Source organism: Petromyzon marinus, chromosome 41 (genome assembly GCF_048934315.1).
Source record: "Petromyzon marinus isolate PM22_M1 ecotype Great Lakes invasive population chromosome 41, UKy_Petmar_22M1.pri1.0, whole genome shotgun sequence".
Lineage (NCBI taxonomy): Eukaryota > Metazoa > Chordata > Hyperoartia > Petromyzontiformes > Petromyzontidae > Petromyzon > Petromyzon marinus.
Genome location: NC_133707.1, coordinates 1479885 through 1499776, shown reverse-complemented (window position 1 = coordinate 1499776; position 19892 = coordinate 1479885). Strand labels below are relative to the sequence as shown.

The 19892-nt window shown below is 44.9% G+C and overlaps 1 protein-coding gene across 8 annotated transcripts; it reads left to right on the top strand.

Moving 5' to 3' along the window:
- The first annotated feature begins 11 nt into the window (after nt 1-11).
- On the top strand, nt 12-18103 carry PAQR3 (progestin and adipoQ receptor family member 3). Of its 8 annotated transcripts, none has more exons than XM_076073215.1 (7): nt 12-132; nt 7439-7635; nt 8633-8795; nt 9720-9875; nt 10873-11070; nt 12555-12645; nt 13307-18103. In XM_076073215.1, exons 2-7 carry the CDS (start codon nt 7454-7456, stop codon nt 13447-13449), a joined length of 933 nt encoding a protein of 310 aa, XP_075929330.1. In that variant the 5' UTR covers nt 12-132; nt 7439-7453; the 3' UTR covers nt 13450-18103. The 8 variants fall into 8 exon arrangements, with proteins under 8 accessions (XP_075929330.1, XP_032824942.1, XP_032824941.1 ...); XM_032969051.2 differs by having other exon boundaries at nt 12-143; nt 10948-11070; XM_032969050.2 differs by having other exon boundaries at nt 12-143.
- Nucleotides 18104-19892: the final 1789 nt, after the last annotated feature.

Here is a 19892-nt window from a genome sequence, read left to right as displayed (position 1 = left end):
CGCAACGCTGGATGACGTCACGCCGTCCCCCACGTGACGTGCCTTGGCCCGGTTAAGGGGGCGGAGGGGTGGACACGAAAGGTCCCGGGCGCGCGTTTGTCGTCGTCCCAGCGGGTGAAGAGGGTACGAGAGGTGAGGAAAAGGTGAGGAAGAGGTGAGGAAGAGGTGAGGGGCCCGCGAGACGCGCTCGCTGACGGGCGGAGGAGACGGGGGAGCCCGCGCGCTGCGCCGTGCTCCTCACGGATGCCAGCGGCGCCAACCGGCTCCTCCGACACGTGACGCGGCGGCGGTGACGTCACTCCCATTGCCCGCCCCCCCACTGTAGCTCGGAGCACGCGAACCACAGTGAGCACTGTCGAGCGTGTCACTTTGTGTGTGTCACTCTGTGTGTGTCACTGTGTGTGTGTCACTGTGTGTGTGTCACTGTGTGTCACACTGTGTGTGTGTCACTGTGTGTGTGTCACTCTGTGTGTGTGTGTCACTCTGTGTGTGTGTCACTGTGTGTCACACTGTGTGTGTGTGTCACTGTGTGTGTGTCACTCTGTGTGTGTGTCACTGTGTGTGTGTGTCACTCTGTGTGTGTCACTGTGTGTGTGTCACTGTGTGTCACACTGTGTGTGTGTCACTCTGTGTGTGTGTCACTCTGTGTGGAGCGATAGTGTAGCGGTTAGCGCGCTGCGCTATGAACCTGGCGACCCGGGTTCGATTCCCGCTCACGGCCAACACCAGTGACGATTATCTGAACCGGTCCCGGGCCTCCCCTAGGTCGACTCAGCCTCGAATGAGTACCTAGTGCAGTGGATAAAAACATTGCCACTGGGGAGACAAAGGCGGTCGTGCGTGGTGCTGGCCACCCACACCCTCGTGTACCGTTCCGGCCTTCATAGGTGCTCGCTAACAGCACTTGCCCCTACAGTCTGTTAAGGCTATACGGGGGATTTTTGTCTTTATCTTTGTGTCACTCTGTGTGTGTGTCACTCTGTGTGTGTCACTCTGTGTCACTGTGTGTGTCACTCTGTGTGTGTGTCACTCTGTGTGTGTGTGTCACTCTGTGTGTGTGTGTCACTCTGTGTGTGTGTGTCACTCTGTGTGTGTGTGTCACTCTGTGTGTGTCACTGTGTGTGTGTCACTCTGTGTGTGTGTCACAGGTGCTGGCTAAAGTGGCCCCTCGGGATAGAGTCATCATGTTGGGTGACTTTAATCCCCGAGTTGGTCATGATACTGGCACCTGGTCTGGAGTGATTGGAGGGCATGGGCCAGATCAGCTCAATAACAACGGTAGGAGGCTGCTAGATTTTTGTGCAGCCCATGGGCTTGTAATTACCAACACGCTGTTCCGGCATCGGCGCATCCACACAACATCATGGATGCATGCCGGGTCCAAGCAAGAACATCTGCTGGACTACATAGTGACGGACCAGCGGATGCGAGCCTATGTCCTTGACACCAGGACCTACCGTGGAGCTGATCTGCCCTCTGACCATCGACTAGTCATCTGTAAGATGCGCCTGCCATTCTTCCACTCCGGTGGTGGGTGTACACCCAGGACCCCATTCCGACCTAAAGTGGCCTGGTCTCAGTTATCTGATGAAAGTTGCAAGCGAGAATTTCATCATTGCTTGCGGCTGGGATAGGCATCGTCCCCGACTCCTCCTGATGTCGAGGGTAAATGGGCGAGGTTTAGGACTGTGACTCATGCAGCTGCAATGGCTGCTTTGGGTACGCGGTCCAGACCTCCCCAGAGACCCTGGCTGACAGAGGAGGTGTTCAGGATGGTTGAGAAAAAGCGACAGGCCCACTGTCATCGGCTAGAGAATCCCACGTCAGAGAATGAGGAGGCTTACCGCAGCCTTCGCTCAGAGGTTCGGAGAGCCGTGAGGCGCTGCAAGGATGGGTGGTGGTCGCGGGTTGCTGAGGAGATGGAGTCTGCCTCAGTGGCCCGTGATCACAAATCTCTATTTAACTCCATCAAAAAAGTAACCTGCAGCACCACACCTATTACCATCATTAGGGGAAAAAACGGTGATCCAATCTCCGACCCCCAGGAACAGGTTTGCAGATTTGCTGAGCATTTCTGTGAGGTCCTGGAGGAGGGAAAATCCCTCAGCCAGGAAAACATCGTGGGACAAAGTGAGGATGACCCTGCTGAGGCTGCGGTGCCTCAAATATTGGAAGAAGTCACCCCCTGTGAGTGGCTGGCTGAGGTGCCATCTGTTGAGGAAGTACTGAAGGCGATCCGGAGTCTGAGACCAGGAAAGGCAGCGGGCAGAGATGATCTCCCAAGCGAAATGCTGAGGGAGGGTGGCGTTTGTGCACAGACTGCCCTATATGACATCATAACAATGGTCTGGGCTGCTGGATGGGTTCCGCAAGATTGGAAGGATGCCCTGGTGGTCCCCCTCTTTAAGAAGGGGGACCGCACAGACTGTAACAACTACAGGGGCATCTCACTCCTCAGTGTACCGGGAAAGGTCCTGACAAGGATTTTTCAACATCGCCTTGCCAGGCACGCTGAGGAGAGGCTTGCGGAGCCCCAGTGCGGTTTCAGGAAAGGGCGGTCCTGCACAGATGCCATATTTTCTGTCCGTCTGCTACAACAGAGGTGTAGGGAATTCCAACAAGACCTACATCTCTGCTTTATTGACCTAGTCAAGGCCTATGATACCATCAGTAGGCATGGGCTCTGGGTTGTTCTTCGTGCTTTTGGAGTACCTGACCCTCTGCTCACGATCATTAAGGACCTTCATGATGGTGAGTGGGCCCGGGTAAAACTACGTGGCCGGGAGTCAGAGCCATTCCCTGTTAACCTTGGGGTGCGACAGGGATGTCCTCTGGCTCCCACATTACTTAACATCTATTTTGACCACGTAGTTCGTGAAGCCTTCAATAGCTGTACCGGGGGAATCTCCATATGGTACAGATATAATGGGAGGCTGATCGACACCCGGGTGCGGTCAAGGGATGGCTCCCTATTGCTCACCCACGTTATGTATGCTGATGATTTGGTAATAGCTGCACATTCGGAGGAGGAGTTGGAGACGCTGCTGCTGAGACTGGAGCGTGCCACTAAGAGGTGGGGCCTTACCATCAGCCCAACCAAAACTAAGCACCTGCCTGGGTATTTTGTACCATCGGACACTCCACCCCCACAACTCCCAGTCGGTGATGGGGCAGTTGTGGAGAGAGTGGAGAGTTTCCCATACCTGGGCAGTGTGCTTATGACTGGCTCCAGTTTAACAGCAGAGGTCTCACTCCGAATCAGTCGAGCGGCAATATCTTTTCATCGGTTGCGTAACGCTGTGTGGAAGCTACCTGGTCTGTCGCTCCGCACTAAGCTTCAGGTCTTCTCGGCCACGGTCATTCCCTCCCTTCTCTACGCTTGCAAAACGGGGACCCCCCTAATGGAACATCTTCGCCAGTTAGAAACATTTAGGCTGGCCTGCCTACGATCCATCCTGGGTTTAACCAGACTGGATTGTGTGAGGAGCTCAAAAATCCTTGAAAGATCTGGGCAAGGTCCCATCGGTGAGCTCCTCCGGCAGGCAGGCTGCGATGGCTGGGTCATGTAGCCCGCATGCCCAGCCACCGCATGCCGAAACAGCTTTTGTTCGGCCGGATCGAGGGGGCTAAGCGGGCGCGGCACGGGCTAGAGAAGAGATGGAGTGATGTGGTACAGGAGGACGTGGAGCTGAGTGGACTTGCCGATGAATGGTACCAGCGGTGTCAAGATCGGCTTCTGTGGAGGAGGCTCGTGAAGGATGCTACTGGGCAGTTGGAGGTAGTCGCCCTCCAACAACAACGGAGGGCGGAGGAGCGACGCTCAGAACAATGAGCGGAGCGCCGGGTGGCTAAAGCACAGCAGGTTGGCACAGTAGGGGGCACAGGTGGTGCATCAGCCAGTGATCTCAGTCAGTCGACCCGTGGCACCTGGGTCTGCCCCGTGACCTCCTGCCAGCGGGCGTTCGACTCTTCACGTGGCCTCAGGGTGCACATAGCTTGGCACAAGCGTCGTGGTGACGTCACCGCCACTTAGTGGCGAATGGCGGTTGTTGTTGTCACTGTGTAACTTTGTGTGTGTGTCACTGTGACACTTTGTGTGTGTGTCACTGTGTGTGTGTGTCATTGTGACACTTTGTGTGTGTCACTGTGACACTTTGTGTGTGTCACTGTGACACTTTGTGTGTGTCACTGTGACACTTTAAACCTGTGTATGTCACTACGACACTATATCACTGTGTCACTGACACTGTGATTGTGTTACTGACACTGTAAACCTGTGTATGTCACTGTGACACTGAGTCACCGACACTGAGATTGTGACACTGACTGCTTGTGACAGTGTCAGCTGGTGACATTGTGTGTGTCACTGACACTGATTGTGTGTGTCACTGACACTGAGATTGTGTCACTGACACTGTGATTGTGTCACTGACACTGTGATTGTGACACCGACTGCATGTGACAGTGTAAGCTGGTGAAATTGTGTGTGTCACTGACACTGTGATTGTGTCACTGACACTGTAAACCTGTGTATGTCACTGTGACACTGAGTCACCGACACTGAGATTGTGTCACTGACACTGTGACAGTGTCAGCTGGTGACATTGTGTGTGTCACTGACACTGTGATTGTGTGTGTCACTGACACTGTGATTGTGTCACTGACACTGTGTGTGTGTCACTGACATTGCTTGCTGTGCTTGTGACACTCCGTGTCTACCACTCGTGATGGGGAGCGGTAGTGCAACGGTTAGCGCGCTGCACTACAAACTTGGCCCGCCGAGTTCGATTCCCGCTCAAGGTACCGACAGTGACGATTATCTGAACCGGTCCTGGGGCTCCCCTAGGTCGACTACGCCTCAAATGAGTACCTGGTGGGGTGTGTAAACATCGCCATTAGAGAGACAAAGGCGGTCGGGCGTGGTGCTACCTACCCACCCAGTCGTGTGCCGTGTCGGCCCTCATTGGTGGTCGCTACAAGCACTTGCCACAACAGTCTGCTTAGGCTATGTGGAAGGTCTTTGTCTACTTGTGATGATGTGTAGATAACACTGTGATTGTGACATTGCCTGCTTGTGTCACGTGGCCTTAACGTGCACATAGCCTGGCACCAGCGCCGTGGTGACGTCACCGCCACTTAGTGGTGAATGGCGGCGGTTGTTGTGTCACTCTGTCACTGTGTCAGATTGTTGTGTCACTGTGTCACTGTGTCAGTTGTTGTGTCACTCTGTGTCAGATTGTTGTGTCACTCTGTGTCAGATTGTTGTGTCACTCTGTCACTGTGTCAGTTATTGTGTCACTCTGTCACTGTGTCAGTTGTGTCACTCTGTTACTGTGTCAGTTGTGTCACTCTGTCACTGTCAGATTGTTGTGTCACTCTGTCACTGTGTCAGTTGTTGTGTCACTCTGTCACTGTGTCAGTTGTTGTGTCACTCTATGTCACTGTGTCAGTTGTTGTGTCACTCTGCCACTGTGTCAGTTGTGTCACTCTGTCACTGTGTCAGTTGTTGTGTCACTCTATGTCACTGTGTCAGATTGTTGTATCACTCTGTCACTGTGTCAGATTGTTGTGTCACTCTGTCACTGTGTCAGTTGTTGTGTCACTGTCACTGTGTCAGATTGTTGTGTCACTCTATCACTGTGTCAGTTGTTGTGTCACTCTATCACTGTGTCAGTTGTTGTGTCACTCTGTCACTGTGTCAGATTGTTGTGTCACTCTATGTCACTGTGTCAGTTGTTGTGTCACTGTGTCAGTTGTTGTGTCACTCTGTCACTGTGTCAGTTGTGTCACTCTGTCACTGTGTCAGTTGTGTCACTATGTCACTGTGTCAGTTGTGTCACTGTGTCAGATTGTTGTGTCACTCTGTCACTGTCAGTTGTTGTGTCACTCTTTCACTGTGTCAGTTGGTGTGTCACTCCATGGCACTGTGTCAGTTGTGTCACTCTATGTCACTGTGTCAGTTGTTGTGTCACTGTGTCAGATTGTTGTGTCACTCTGTCACTGTGTCAGTTGTTGTGTCACTATATGTCACTGTGTCAGTTGTTGTGTCACTCTGTCACTGTGTCAGTTGTTGTGTCACTCTGTCACTGTGTCAGATTGTTGTGTCACTCTATGTCACTGTGTCAGATTGTTGTGTCACTCTGTCACTGTGTCAGTTGTGTCACTGTGTCAGTTGTTGTGTCGCTCTGTCACTGTGTCAGATTGTGTCACTCTATGTCACTGTGTCAGATTGTTGTGTCACTCTATGTCACTGTGTCAGATTGTTGTGTCACTGTATGTCACTGTGTCAGATTGTTGTGTCACTCTGTCACTGTGTCAGATTGTTGCGTCACTCTGTCACTGTGTCAGATTGTTGCGTCACTCTGTCACTGTGTCAGATTGTTGTGTCACTCTGTCACTGTGTCAGTTGTTGTGTCACTCTGTTACTGTGTCAGATTGTGAAATTGCAGTTTGTAACAGTCTAAACTTCGTGTTTGTGCCACTTTTTGCCCGCTTGTGACACTGCGACCCTGTCTGCTTGTGGCAATGCGGCTAGGATGTTGCATGTATGATACATCATATTGTTGTGCGACCAAATATACAACATCTTCTTGCTTAATTTGCTTTTTAAAAATATTATCTGGACAATTGTAACACATTGATCGGAGTGGTTGACTATATTAGTCAAGAAACCGCGACATTTCTTGAGGTTGCTGTATAAATAACTTGATAAATATAGGAGTTACGCCCAAGCCCTCGTCATAATTTTCACTGATTTGTATTTAGGCCAGGCTCTCAGACCAAACATGCTTGGTTACGTGCCACTTGCCCTTAGAGACTGAGAATTCCTCACAGCCCACTATCAAAATCTCATGGGTTCCCAGTAAAATTCGCCAATTGAAACCAAGGAGCAGGGCAGTGATGGTATGCAAATACAGCGTCTATTCTGTTACATTTGTCAACCCATTGGCACTTTGCAAACATGTGCAGGCGTGTTAAACAAAAAGGTTTTTTTGGGGGTTAGATCACGTAAATATAAATGTTTCGTTAACCCGCCACCACCCGACGCAGCCAATTAGTAATGTTTGTCACGTCAACAAAACGTGCCAATTAGTTACTGCTACAGCACACCTGTGTGTTGGATAGTAAACCCACAACATTTAAAATTTGACTGTGACGTTTTGCTCGTGATTACAACCAGCCTCGTCAGGCAATTTTCCAGACCTCTTGACCTTGCACGTAATAATCTTCGTCGTGCCTCTGTACCAGAGGTTACAAACGACTGTACTGCTGCTCACTTGCGCGAGCATGCTTATATGCCTGCGTTGTCTAGGTTGTGTGCAACGTGGGACACAAACTCAAGTTTCATTCAAGTTTGATGCCAAGTAATTCTTGTAACGCCTCTAAACCTGTCATCTAACCTATACAATTATTTTTTGTTTGCCTATTTTATAAACAGACCACATTGGCCACCATGTCACACAAACTACTGAAGCCTGTAAACTACATGGAGGGGGGGTACAGCTACTGGCCAGTGCTGTCTCCACGTGGAATCCGCCTGTACACCTATGAGCAGGTTCCTTGTTTCCTGAAAGGAAACCCGTACATCACGGACGGATATCGAGCTTACCTACCCTCTCGCCTCTGCCTCAAAAGGTGCCGTTGCGTGAACAGCGTTGTGTGTTTTTAGTCAGTCCAGGGTATTACATGTGGGGAAGTACATCATGATCCTAGGGATGTTAATCGTGTACAGTTACAGCCAGCAATTCACTGTTGGATGAGGGCCCCTCCACACCAATGCCTCATTTCACTGCACTCATCAGTGCAGGTTGGTAAATGTATTGAGCATGGATGTGAGGGCATCGAAGTACAGTGTTCACATTTATCTGTCCTGCCTACTGCAGCTCAACACAGTCCCACAAGTAGGACATAAAAGTTGTTTTATGCGTGGTGGTCGCCCATCCATAATAAGAAACTCTATAATCACTATATAGTTTTGGTCCTGCGTTAACCCTGATTACTTATTTACGGAGGAAAGCCACACTGAATGATAGGACCATTTTTCAGAAGGGTCCTGCCATATAGAGGGTTTTTATTTCAAGATGTTTTCAGGCAATTAGTGAGTGTTTATGTGCGTGGGAGGAAACCAGAGCAGCCGAAGAAACTCCGCATGCGAAGGGGGCAACACTATCCCCATACAGATGGAAAATGATGGCGATTCGTCCACTTGCTGTTACTGCCTTCTCCTTGCAAGCCAGGGTATGGCACTTTGACGCCCACAGCAAGGGAGTTTCACACCGTCTGCAGTGCTGGATTACAGGCATGCAAAGCCACCACCACTGGGCTAGCAGTGGCCAATATGTTGATCGCAAATTGCGTTTTGTGGATCTCAAGATAAATCAGAAAAAACACACACCAAGTTTCGTTAGAGCTGATAGAAAATAAAAAATCCAGGAAAGAAAGATTTCATGCATAAAAAAACTTCGACCAATAGATAGTGATAGTACTTTATGTCTATAGTATATTAGAGGGTTAAATAAGGGTCATAACTTTCTGGTGGATCGTGAAGCCCATTGAGATCCACCAAAATTGAGAGCAGTACCTGGTACATTGGCCACCGCTGCATTAACCTTTTCTAAACGTTCTCCTGCAGCCTGTTCATTGTGTCCAATGAGACTGTGAATATCTGGAGCCACCTCTTTGGATTCTTACTCTTCTTCTTCCTTGGTGTCTACGACACCCTGGTGATGCTGCCAGCCGCTCAAGCGTCACACGACGATTACATCATCTACACAATCTTCCTCTTCTGCTTCCAGGTTAGCAAGTACCCACATCCTGTTTCATGATGCAAGTGAACTGGTGAATTATTGTTTTTCGGACTTATATTATGTAGGTGTGGAATTATGTAGGTAATCAATTGAGTTGAATGCCCTTACATATATTGCTTATTTTTCCTGCAAAAATAATTTGTATTATGCTTTGTCATAAAGTATAATAATGAATAACAGTAATTATTTGCAGTCAATGGACGACCTACCAATCATCCATATGATGCACATTCATTTCAGTAATGATTTCTGCATCTCCAAACAGATAAATAGAGTTATATTGGATGATCCTTATGGTGGCAAAGAATACCATTCATTTGATTGAAAATTCGCCATTCAAATGAGTGCCATTCTTTTAACACCCGAAGAATCGTCCGTAGAGTCCACATTCATTCCGTTGGCGGTTGCTGGGTCTCCATCCAAACAAATGGATTTATAGTGGTAAATCCAGCAATTTTCACTGAATTATTATAAGGACAATTGTGAAATGTTGATGAGAGGGTTGACTAAATTATTCAAGGCATTATGACATTTGTAAAGGCTGCTATATAAATAACATTTCGTAAATGTAGGAGTGACATTCAAGCCCCGGTCATTATTTTCACCGATTGTTATTTAGAACAGGCTTCAGGACCAAGCATATTTGATTACTTGCAACTTTATTAAACCTTTGATTTAAAGCTTTCATGACTGCAGTAATTCATATTCTTAGTTCTTTACCGAAAGAACTAAGAATATTTATTAAACCTATTAGAAACTTATTCAAGTACATGGAGAACTTATTACGGAAGTCATAAATATAGAAGCACTCACTGTTCCTTCTTCCCATGGTGGAATTGTGGGATTCAAATATAATTCTTGCAGGAATCACTCAGCAGTAATTGTGACCGTGCCTGTCCATCATGTCGCTAGGTGTGCATGCTGTGCTCTACCGGTTACCACCTCTTCTGCTGCCACCGCTCTGAGAAGACAAGTCGGCGCTGGCTGGCGCTGGACTACGCTGGGATATCTGTTGGATTGCTGGGATGTTACATACCAGGAGTATTCTATGCCTTTTACTGTGAAGAGGTAATTTCCACTGTAGTCACATGCAACGATGGTTCACCCCATATGATAGCCATTGCCAACCCGAGCTTAGGCTGAACGCCTCTAAAAAAAACTTTATCTCATTGGGTTCTTGAAGCTTAAATAATATATAAATATCTACGTCTAAATTTAGTTTTTATGTTGTTTTTTTGTAATGTTTTGTTATCCCCTTGTGCACAAAATACAGCAGTTTCATGTAAAATCAGATTTTACTTATTTTAAAATTTTTATGAAAATAAGAACCAATTCTGGTTCAGCCACATATATTCTTCGTAGTTTGTTTTTCTCATCAATATTGTTAATAGTCTGATAATCCTGCTCTGCATTACTCCACTAACCATCACTCAAATTGAGTTGGCTCAACATCCCAATTTAGGACCACAGTGCTTGGGCAAGTATTTTTGCCGGTACTGGCTGCATTTTTGTCTGTAATCAGTTTGCACTACCTCTGCCTGTTAACAAATTGTATTGAATTTTGAGATACAATCTTTACAAATTATGCTGCCATAAAAAATATATTCACTAAAATCTGTAAATGAGAAAATCCTTCACGACAAAAATTATATAAACCACAAATGAATAGCAGACACTTTTTACAACATTGATCTAAACAGTGTCATTTCCTTTGAAGCCTTGACATGGGTGTCATTTCCCACGTGCAGTTCTGGTGGGGCAGCGGTAGTGCAGCTGCTAGCGCGCTGCGCTACGAACCCGGCAGCCCCAGTTCGATTCCCGCTCACGGCCAACACCAGTGACGATTATCTGAACCGGTCCTGGGCCTCCCCTTGGTCGACCCAGCCTCAACCGAGTACCTGGTGCGGTGTGTAAACATTGCCACTGGGGAGACGAAGACGGTCGGCCGTGGTGCTGGCCACCCACCCCATCGTGTGCCACAGTGTTGGCCTTCATAGGTGCTCGCTAACTCGCCCCAACAGTCTGTTAGGGCTACACGGGGGGGATTTTGTCTTTGTCTTTGCAGTACTGGAGGCAGGTGTACCTGGTGACGGTGCTGGCCGTCATGCTGCTGGTCTTCTTTGCCCACATCCATCCGCAGTACTTTTCGCCACAGTGGTATACCACGCGCCTGGTTATCCTCTCCTGCGTCTCTCTGTACGGGGTCATCCCCACCGTGCACTGGATCGTGCTCAACGGAGGACCCACCACCACTATTGTGCAGGTGGGGTGGACGAAATATTTCGCAAATAAAGGGTTACGCGTCCTGAGCCACGTGAATTTGACAAACGTATGATGTCAAGCACACGCCCACCCAGAAACGCAAAGGCAAGTGCCGAGACTTAATCGGGCAGTCGCAAAAAGTATTGTTGATATCGGTTATATCTTAGATGGACTCGTCCGTCTGAACAACCGCCAGTTGCTCTCCGTGGTGCGAACGTTAAGAAAAAAACGCCACTTTCAAATTTTCTTGCTGTGGTTTTCACACCTGATGATGATTGCTTGTGTTGCAATCGAAACGTCGTGAGAATTTAATTGTTTTACTTGTATTATTTTATTATTTCCCTTCTACGTGACTTTACCGAAAGAACCAGGAATATGAATCCCTGCAGTCACGAAAGCTTTAAATCGAAAAATCTTTTTTTAAGTTTACTGGTAGAGAACTCCATTGCTCCGCAATGGAAAATGAGAGACGGCTGTAATTTTCATCCTCTTCTCACAATCCCATTCTTGGAGCACGAACAATAATCTGCTTTTTTACTTAATAAAATGCCAAGAAGATATGTGTCGTTAGGTGTTGTTTTGTTATGTTCTCTTGGCTTTAAATAATATTCTAGCCAAAAAGAATTACGTGAATAGGAGCACACGTTTTTTCGATTTGTTAGAGCAATTTTTTAATTGAACCGTGTTAGTCTTCTGTACTCATTACGCCCACCTTTTTGGGGTCGCTATCTATATTGTATGTCTTCTGGACTTCTTTGGCTGTTTCAGTGCAATGTCGATTTGTTACATGGACATCCCATTTCGCCAGTTACCCAGTTAGTTTGGATGGCAATGCCCTGCAGCCACTAACAGTACAGTTTATTGTTGGGGTGCAGAGGATCCCAGTCAGCAGCCAGCCAGGATACCCAATGCATAGATTATTTTTAAGAGTAGTATGATTACTCGTACTTTTTGTATGACACAGATGCCATATACAAGTACGAGTGATGCGAGCATTCCAAGGGTCTATACTCACTTCATTACAATTTAAAAGAAGCATTGCAACCTCAATCCACTTTATAAGACCTGGGATAATCTACAATTTTAGTTATATAATTTGCGATAACAATGATTGTAATTTCAGCGAACATTGATCCTGTAATTGTAATGCAAAACAGACCACAGTTATACTTTTTCATTTCTACTTTTTTATTACATTTAAAAAGAGTCTTTGAAATAGTGCTCGCAAACGGTAAAAAAGCATGAAATTCTTAAAATTTGAAGCTATCTTTTAATCATTATGTAATTTGGTGGTGATTAACATATAATCAAGAAGGGGTTTGTGGATAACGTGGATTTGTGAAGCCCAAACCCATCTAATCTCTTTGGGGTTGTGGTTCACGTTCAGATTTCCTGCATTATGTACATTTTTTGTATGTATATATAAAAAAACACTTGTTTTAAAGAAACATGTATCTAAATCTTGATTTCTCTTTATTTGCTCAGGACTTCTCACCCCGAGTGATGATCATGTACCTGCTTGCCGGCGTTGCATTTGTCTTCTATGTTGGCAAGGTTCCAGAGAGATACTTTCCTGGTACGGTGATCTCTTTGCTTATATCTTTAATTTCTTGACATATTCTTTTTATATTTCCTAAACTTTTGTGGAAATTTTACGTCTAATGTTGCTATTAGATTAGTATCCGTTCAGATATCTCGCAGAACAGTGCATCCCTTCGTGGCAGAGAATGACCATGGAAGTGGATATCACAGAACTACCGCTGAAATCCCTTAAAGTGATCTCTGGTCCAAACGATAGGGGGCACTAACCCACCCACTTTCCCACTTACGAGAAATATCATCACATGATATTTTAAATTCTCAGAGCTGGAATTTTTGCCAAATTAAGTGCAGAGCCAAGTTTTTACATTCTGATTTTTCGGTGCAGTCATTAGTTACCAGTGAAGTACGGTCAAATAATCCCTATGACCCTACATGGCAGAGAGAACCCCTCATCCAGCAGTGGATTGACACAGGGCTGTATATGTACATGCATGCTAGATTATTCAGATAACAATCTAATGCTCCGGTATATATGGCATGGCTATGCATGTGCCCAGGAAGCCATTGATGCCTTGGATATCTTTTTACATTCAGCATTTTAAATTTACTTAAAGTTTCAGTTAATTACAGAATGTCAGTGTTCGTCATGAATGCTATCAATTTATTGAATGCGTGCATTTGTGTGTGTGTTGCAGGCCATGTGAATTTTGTGGGTTCCAGCCATCAGTGCTGGCACATCCTGGTGGTATTCATGTTTTACTGGTGGCACCAAACCGCTGTGCTGATCATGAAGTATCGCCACAGCACGCCCTGCCACGAGACGTCGCTCCAGTTATGAGTGCCAGAACACGAAGCACTGCATTGTGTGCAATAACAAGGGGGAAGATTAAAACAAAACAAAAAAAAACACATTTTGTATGGGAACAAATATCTTTGGATGTATTGTCCTATGCGAAGTGCATGTTTTATAAGATATATAACGTTACAAAAAGGAAGCACCTCCATCGTGCTTCTTGAACTTTCGTAACAGGATGAAAACCAAAAACATTGTGAATGGGTATTTATTATTATTGCTTATTTGACTAAGTTTTTTCTAAGTCTAGCTTGCCCGAGGCAATTGACTGAAAAGAGCGAAGTCTTTCAAATATTCTGTCATTTGTTGAATGCTATGATATTTTATTTATTAATTTCTTTACATCGATGCTAACATTGTTGCGGATATGCTGCAATTAATCAGCTGGCTTTGGAGGTGTGCATTAACCATTATATAAAACACTCTGAATGTATTAGTCCTCTGTCATCAGGATATCGTCTGTGGCACGGAAAGTCGAGTCTACTGAAAGGTACACAAAGATCAAAATCAACTTGCGTTTGTCTTGCACAAAACATGATCAGTAGTCGTTTGTATATGATGTGATTTCAGTGTCAATTTACCTGTAGTCTGCAGACATAAATACTTTATTTATAAACCTGGTCAGGGCTGCCTTGTAAAAAAAAGACTCCGGATCGTCATGGATTTTTTAGCTGGTTATAATTAAAGGTCCTTAATCTTTCTTAGTGTGATGTTTAGATTAAGATTAAGTGTATCATGTATATTTCATTGAATTCGTGTACATCTATCAGATCAAAACAAGCATAACTGAAGCAGTGTAAAAATAACAAAGATGAAAGAAATTGCTTCTCTGAGACAATGTCCTTCACAGAGTATTTAGCCACTGATCATGAGGTCCTGTGTCTTAATCCCAGTTCATGAGCTCAGATGAGACACAGTCGTTGACCTGTCGGTACCACCCGAGGTGGCATAGCTACTTTAGCGGTTCCAATTTCTTTTTGGTCATTAGCAGTGCATTCTGTGGTAACCATTCGAAATGAGTGAGCTGTCATATAATTTAATCCCATTATCCATGTATATGCATACATCGTTAAGACTAAATTTTGCTATCTTAGCTGGCACCAAGTTCTGCTCTGGCCCATGGACTGAGTTGGCTGTCCAAGATTAAACCAGATTCTCAATCACAAAGAATGTATGGTCTCAGCCTGGTTATAATTGACCATACAAAAACAACATTGTCTAAATGTGGTTTTCATGTTGCTTGGCTGGTCCCAAATCTAAGGGATGAAGCTTTTAGTGAGTTCACCGTTTAGCCTTGGAAGTGCTTCTATATTGCCTGCAAGTACTTCTGTGTTGACTGCGAGTGTTTCTGCGTTGACTAGAAGGTCGTTCAGTGTTGGTAGTTATCCACTGTCTTCTCCCACAGCATTGTCCTGTTTTGATGTGAGGCTGCATTGACTAGGAGTTCCAACAAGATCGGTTTTTTTCCCTGCCTTAATTTTTTTATTTTTTTTTGAAAATATAAATTAGATTCGAAATTAGCTGCACGAAATTAGGCTGAACCCTGTATGGGTAAATATTGGGTTTTTTTGGTTGTTTAACATTAATTATTTTGCTTGCAAAAGATTGACAGATGGGACGATGTGGTGGAGGGATGGAGGGCATATGGCATACGGTGCTGATGTGTGCATTGCACTGTGATTCTGGTGTCCAACGGTTGCTTCCCTACCACGGCTGACATCGGTGGTGAGTGATGTTTGGACTGGTCCGAAGCCTCCCTTGTCCAATTTTTACTGAAGTGTGGTAACGAAATAAATCCCTTGAACCAACATGTATAGGGAGGCCTTCATCCAGCAGTGGATTGACAGTATGTAACAGGAAGAGCTGAAGGATCGAGTATAAAAAACGGACGCAATAGTGAGGTATTGTGACAACAGTATTGGCCATGATAATCTCTCGCAGGTGCAAATTATCATCGGCGTTTCTTACTCACCCTACGGCATGCTTGGGTGTTTGTAACATTGAATACAATGGGTGAGAAAAAGACTCACACTAACGTCAGCAAAACTTAACAAAGTAAAATTAAGTGCAAAGACTGCTGGAGACACAGTGCAGTAGGAAAGGATTGTAGAATTAATCATGAAGACCGAGGCCTGTCGTGGTTGGGGCGTGCAGGATTGGGGTAGAGTAGATCGACAAGGCAAGCTTTTGGAACGTGGAATTAAGGGGACAGCCTCAAGTCAGATATGGGGGGAGGTGGAGGCTGGTATGATCGCATGCCAAGTGATCTGTTGGATCATTTCACCATAGGCCATTGTTTGACCATTCAAATAGGTGTTACCACAATACTGTGTTAGAAACGGTGAGACATGAAATACAATTCAATTAGGGTTGCTGGGTACGTTATTGTGCTGTGAAAGACTGCTAGATATGTCTGTAAATATTGTACCAGGTTGAATGGACGAGTTTTATGTCCGATAGTACATTTGTATTTTTCGTAATTCATATAAAACTTGAACGTGTGTCCAGTGTTTTGAGTTGCCATAACACTGTTCTTCACAATACCACCTTAAACCACATATCTCACTCCAGCCTGCACTGGTGCAATCGCCTATGTAACACTTTAATAACTACTAACTCTATTCATAAAAAAAAAAACTTTTAGTATTTCTACATTTTTTATGCTGTATTATCTTTTGTTTTATTTTACTTGGTGTGTTATTGCCCACAAATATATTCACCTTTGTTGTAGCAGACATGTTCGTGTTAAATTGTCCTGCAGTTATACTTACGAAACAATTACTGTCTCAATGAAAATCAACATTCATGAGCGAAATAGATTTTTGACACGTTCCAATTTCGTTTTTCGTAAAAATGTTAACACTTAAAATGTACAACGTAATAACGCGTGGGTTTCAATCGACATGTCAAGACGTTGGAAGATTAAAAGTCAATGTTAATTGTTAAACATTGTTTGATTCAAGTATTTTAATAACCTGAAGGGTCTTAAAGACCTGTTGGTTTGTAGATTATCATTGGGTTAGACATATATCTACAAATGTAATTTTCTGCATACCAACCGTCATGTCATTATTTTTGATATTTCAGAACATTAACTTGCACTCACAAGGTCCTATTTTTTCTTATAAGCCTTACTACCAAGATACTACACTCTGAGATTCATGATCAATGTGCTCACAACATTGGCAATTGTAGCAATAAAACCCACCTTGTATATTTTTAAATCATGCAGTTTACAATAAAGTTTCTGAGCTCAAATCCCAACGCTTCATCCGTTTGCAGTCAATAAATTGGTTCCACTGGTCAACAGGAAGTCATCAATTTACAATTTGAGTACGACGTTTCGCTTTAGTAACTAATATTGGCACGTTTTGTATACGTGACAAACCTTACTAATTAGCTGTGTCGGGTGGTGGGGGGTTAACGACACATCTACACGATCTAATCCAAACAAACCCTTTTTCATGAATAATATTGGTCACGAAAGCCTACGTGTCAAACTGAGGTCATCAGTTGACCTATGGGAAGTTAACACGATATGAGTATTCAACTTGATACAGATGGGCTCTGCCTAGCTTTTTACAGCAGGGATACACTTGTAGTGGACTTTATTAAATTAAAACCACGTTAATTTGTATTATTATTGTTCTCTATGAAAACATGCATTGCACTCAACAGCTCTGGGTCGTCTTTGCTAGCTATCGATCCAACCCCGGTCCGGAGATCTTTGAGTACATCCAATTGTCTTGTCCCCAATGACGTTGAAGCTCTGAAACAGAAACACGTGATAGTCTCATAATCAACGCTCAGCCATGCTTACAATTAGCAGTGATGAACACGTATGTTTGTTAACACGCGCCTTATTGTTTACTTAAAACGTGGGAAAATGTGTCTAACTTTATAACAAAAAAGTTTTAATTACAAACGTGTGCTTCATAAACTCGTAACGTTTTAGCAGTTGCAGTCGGCTATGTCACCAACTCATTGTGACGTGACGTCTCGCCTGTGCATAACATCCACGCTCGTGTGACCGTTCTCAAGAGAAATTAAAATTGCATAAACTATATAAGCCGAAACGTGATTGTTCCTTATTCTGAAGTGGAATTGCCTTGGTAATAACAAATGCGTGAGGTTCTTTGTCTGCCAACTATCACACTGATGGTATACACACAGATAATGTAAGTCTGCGGTATATTGGTGTCCGTGTATTTATTATTTATTTGTGTGCTTAGTTGGCCTTTCCTCCGTACCTCCAATTAGCACGGTTGGCTACGTACGGTGCGAAAGAAGTTCAACATACAGTTCATAGACTACTACTATAGACATCTACAAGTATGCGAATAATGTAAAAAAGTAGTTTAATTTGCTTTTTGGCACTGTAAAAGGTTTGTTTTGTATTATGCATGTCTGCGTGAACTCTTCTGTTTTAAAAGTGGTTTGGCGTCCTACCATTTAGATTTGGCAACACGCAAAGGTGTACACCATGTTCAAACGCTTGTCAGTTTTACTTTGCGATTGATTGTCTTGTCATGTACAGATTCAAATTATGATCGTAACATTGCAGATAAGCTCTGCTGGGTACTTTTAGAAAATGCTTGCCAATAAATGTGTGAAATGTCAGTGTGACATTTTTTCCCCGCTCCCACATCATTAATGGTTGTCTATCATCAGCCATGGTCAATCCACTGCTGGATAAAGACCTTCCGGAGTCTCTGCCATCGCCTGCAGTCGAGAGATGTAACAATCCACCCAGCAGCTTCGCGTGAGCTAATTTCATCGCTCCATCTCCCTCGTGTACGTACTCACGTCGTCACTGTTCTTAACCATTGACCATTATCCCTTATTGCGACGTGTCCTACCATAGCCCATTTACATGACAACAACCATTCAGAAATCAGATTGCTGAACTGTGCTTGCCCAGCTACTGTGAGTCAGATGGTAGCGCTGGTGGTTCACAAATAATTCTCCTTCCACGCGTTTGTCCCACTGATGTGGAGTATTCCGCTGTCCTTGCCAACCTTCACACTGCCCTGTCTCCACTCTGCCCTGTCTCCACGCCGCCCTGTCTCCACACTCTCCCTGTCTCCAAGCTGCCCTGTCTCCACACTCTCCCAGTCTCCACACTCTCCCTGTCTCCACACTGCCCTGTCTCCACGCCGCCCTGTCTCCACACTCTCCCTGTCTCCACTCTGCCCTGTCTCCACACTCTCCCTGTCTCCACACTGCCCTGTCTCCACGCCACCCTGTCTCCACACTCTCCCTGTCTCCACTCTCTCCCTGTCTCCACGCTGCCCTGTCTCCACTCTGCCCTGTCTCCACGCTGCCCTGTCTCCACACTGCCCTGTCCTGCGCCATCTCTCTCACCGGTCCTCGGGCTACCACCGTGTCCGATCGCACCACATCACCCACCCCCCCCTCTTCTTCTGCCTTCCTCTTGATCTCTGTCCTTCCACTTGCATCACTTACCACCTTCTGACCCACGTAGTTTTCCTGTTGTCACACCCAGAGGCTTCTCTCTCTCATCTTCTCTGTGATTTCTACCACCTTGAGTCTTCCTCTCACTTCTTCATTTCTCACCCTGTCCTTGTCAAACCCAACATCCACCGCAACATCCTCATCTCTGTGACTGCCATAGCTTGGTCCTCCCTATTTCTTGTGCCCCAGCACTCGGCCCATACAACAGCACCGGCCTCACCACCGTCTTGTACACTTTTCCCTTCCACCAAAATGGGACCCTAATGATTCACAAATCATTACTTGAAGTAAAGTGATATATTTGTGTTGACATAACTGTGGTACGTTTGGTTTGAAGTTAAATATTCTATTCGACATTCACAAACGCATTCCATACACTTCTCGGCCAATGGTTCTCAGGCTGACCAGTTGTCAATTCTTTCACAATGTTCACTTTTTCTGAGAATCCTACAGCAATTATGTCAAATTGAATAGAACATCTTAGATATATACATAGTATTTCACTACATTTTGTCCATAAAACAAGTTTTAATGCTTACATTAGCTTTTTTAAATCCATATTTTGTACAAAAAGAGCAGTTTTACCCCGAATTTCCAACAAAGCAGGGCTACCCACAGACTCAAAAGAACCGTGGAACCACTTTCAAGGTATTTATTGACATAATTTATTTTCGCTAAACCATTCTTTGAAAACAATTATTTTTGTCCTTGCAATCATGATCCTGTTGAGCGCAAGAGGAGGATTACGTAAATCGTCAATACCATCCGCCGTATGAGCAATGATGCTTGCATCCCAGTTGTGCGGCGTGATCCTTTTTTTTATAAAGTAGTCACTTTCCTGAACCGACACATTGTTTTCTCATTTTCAAAAGTGATATTCTCTCAGCTGATACGGCTACAAATGAATGTATTAATAAATCAAGCCATTGGCCAATCCTACTTCCAGATGAATG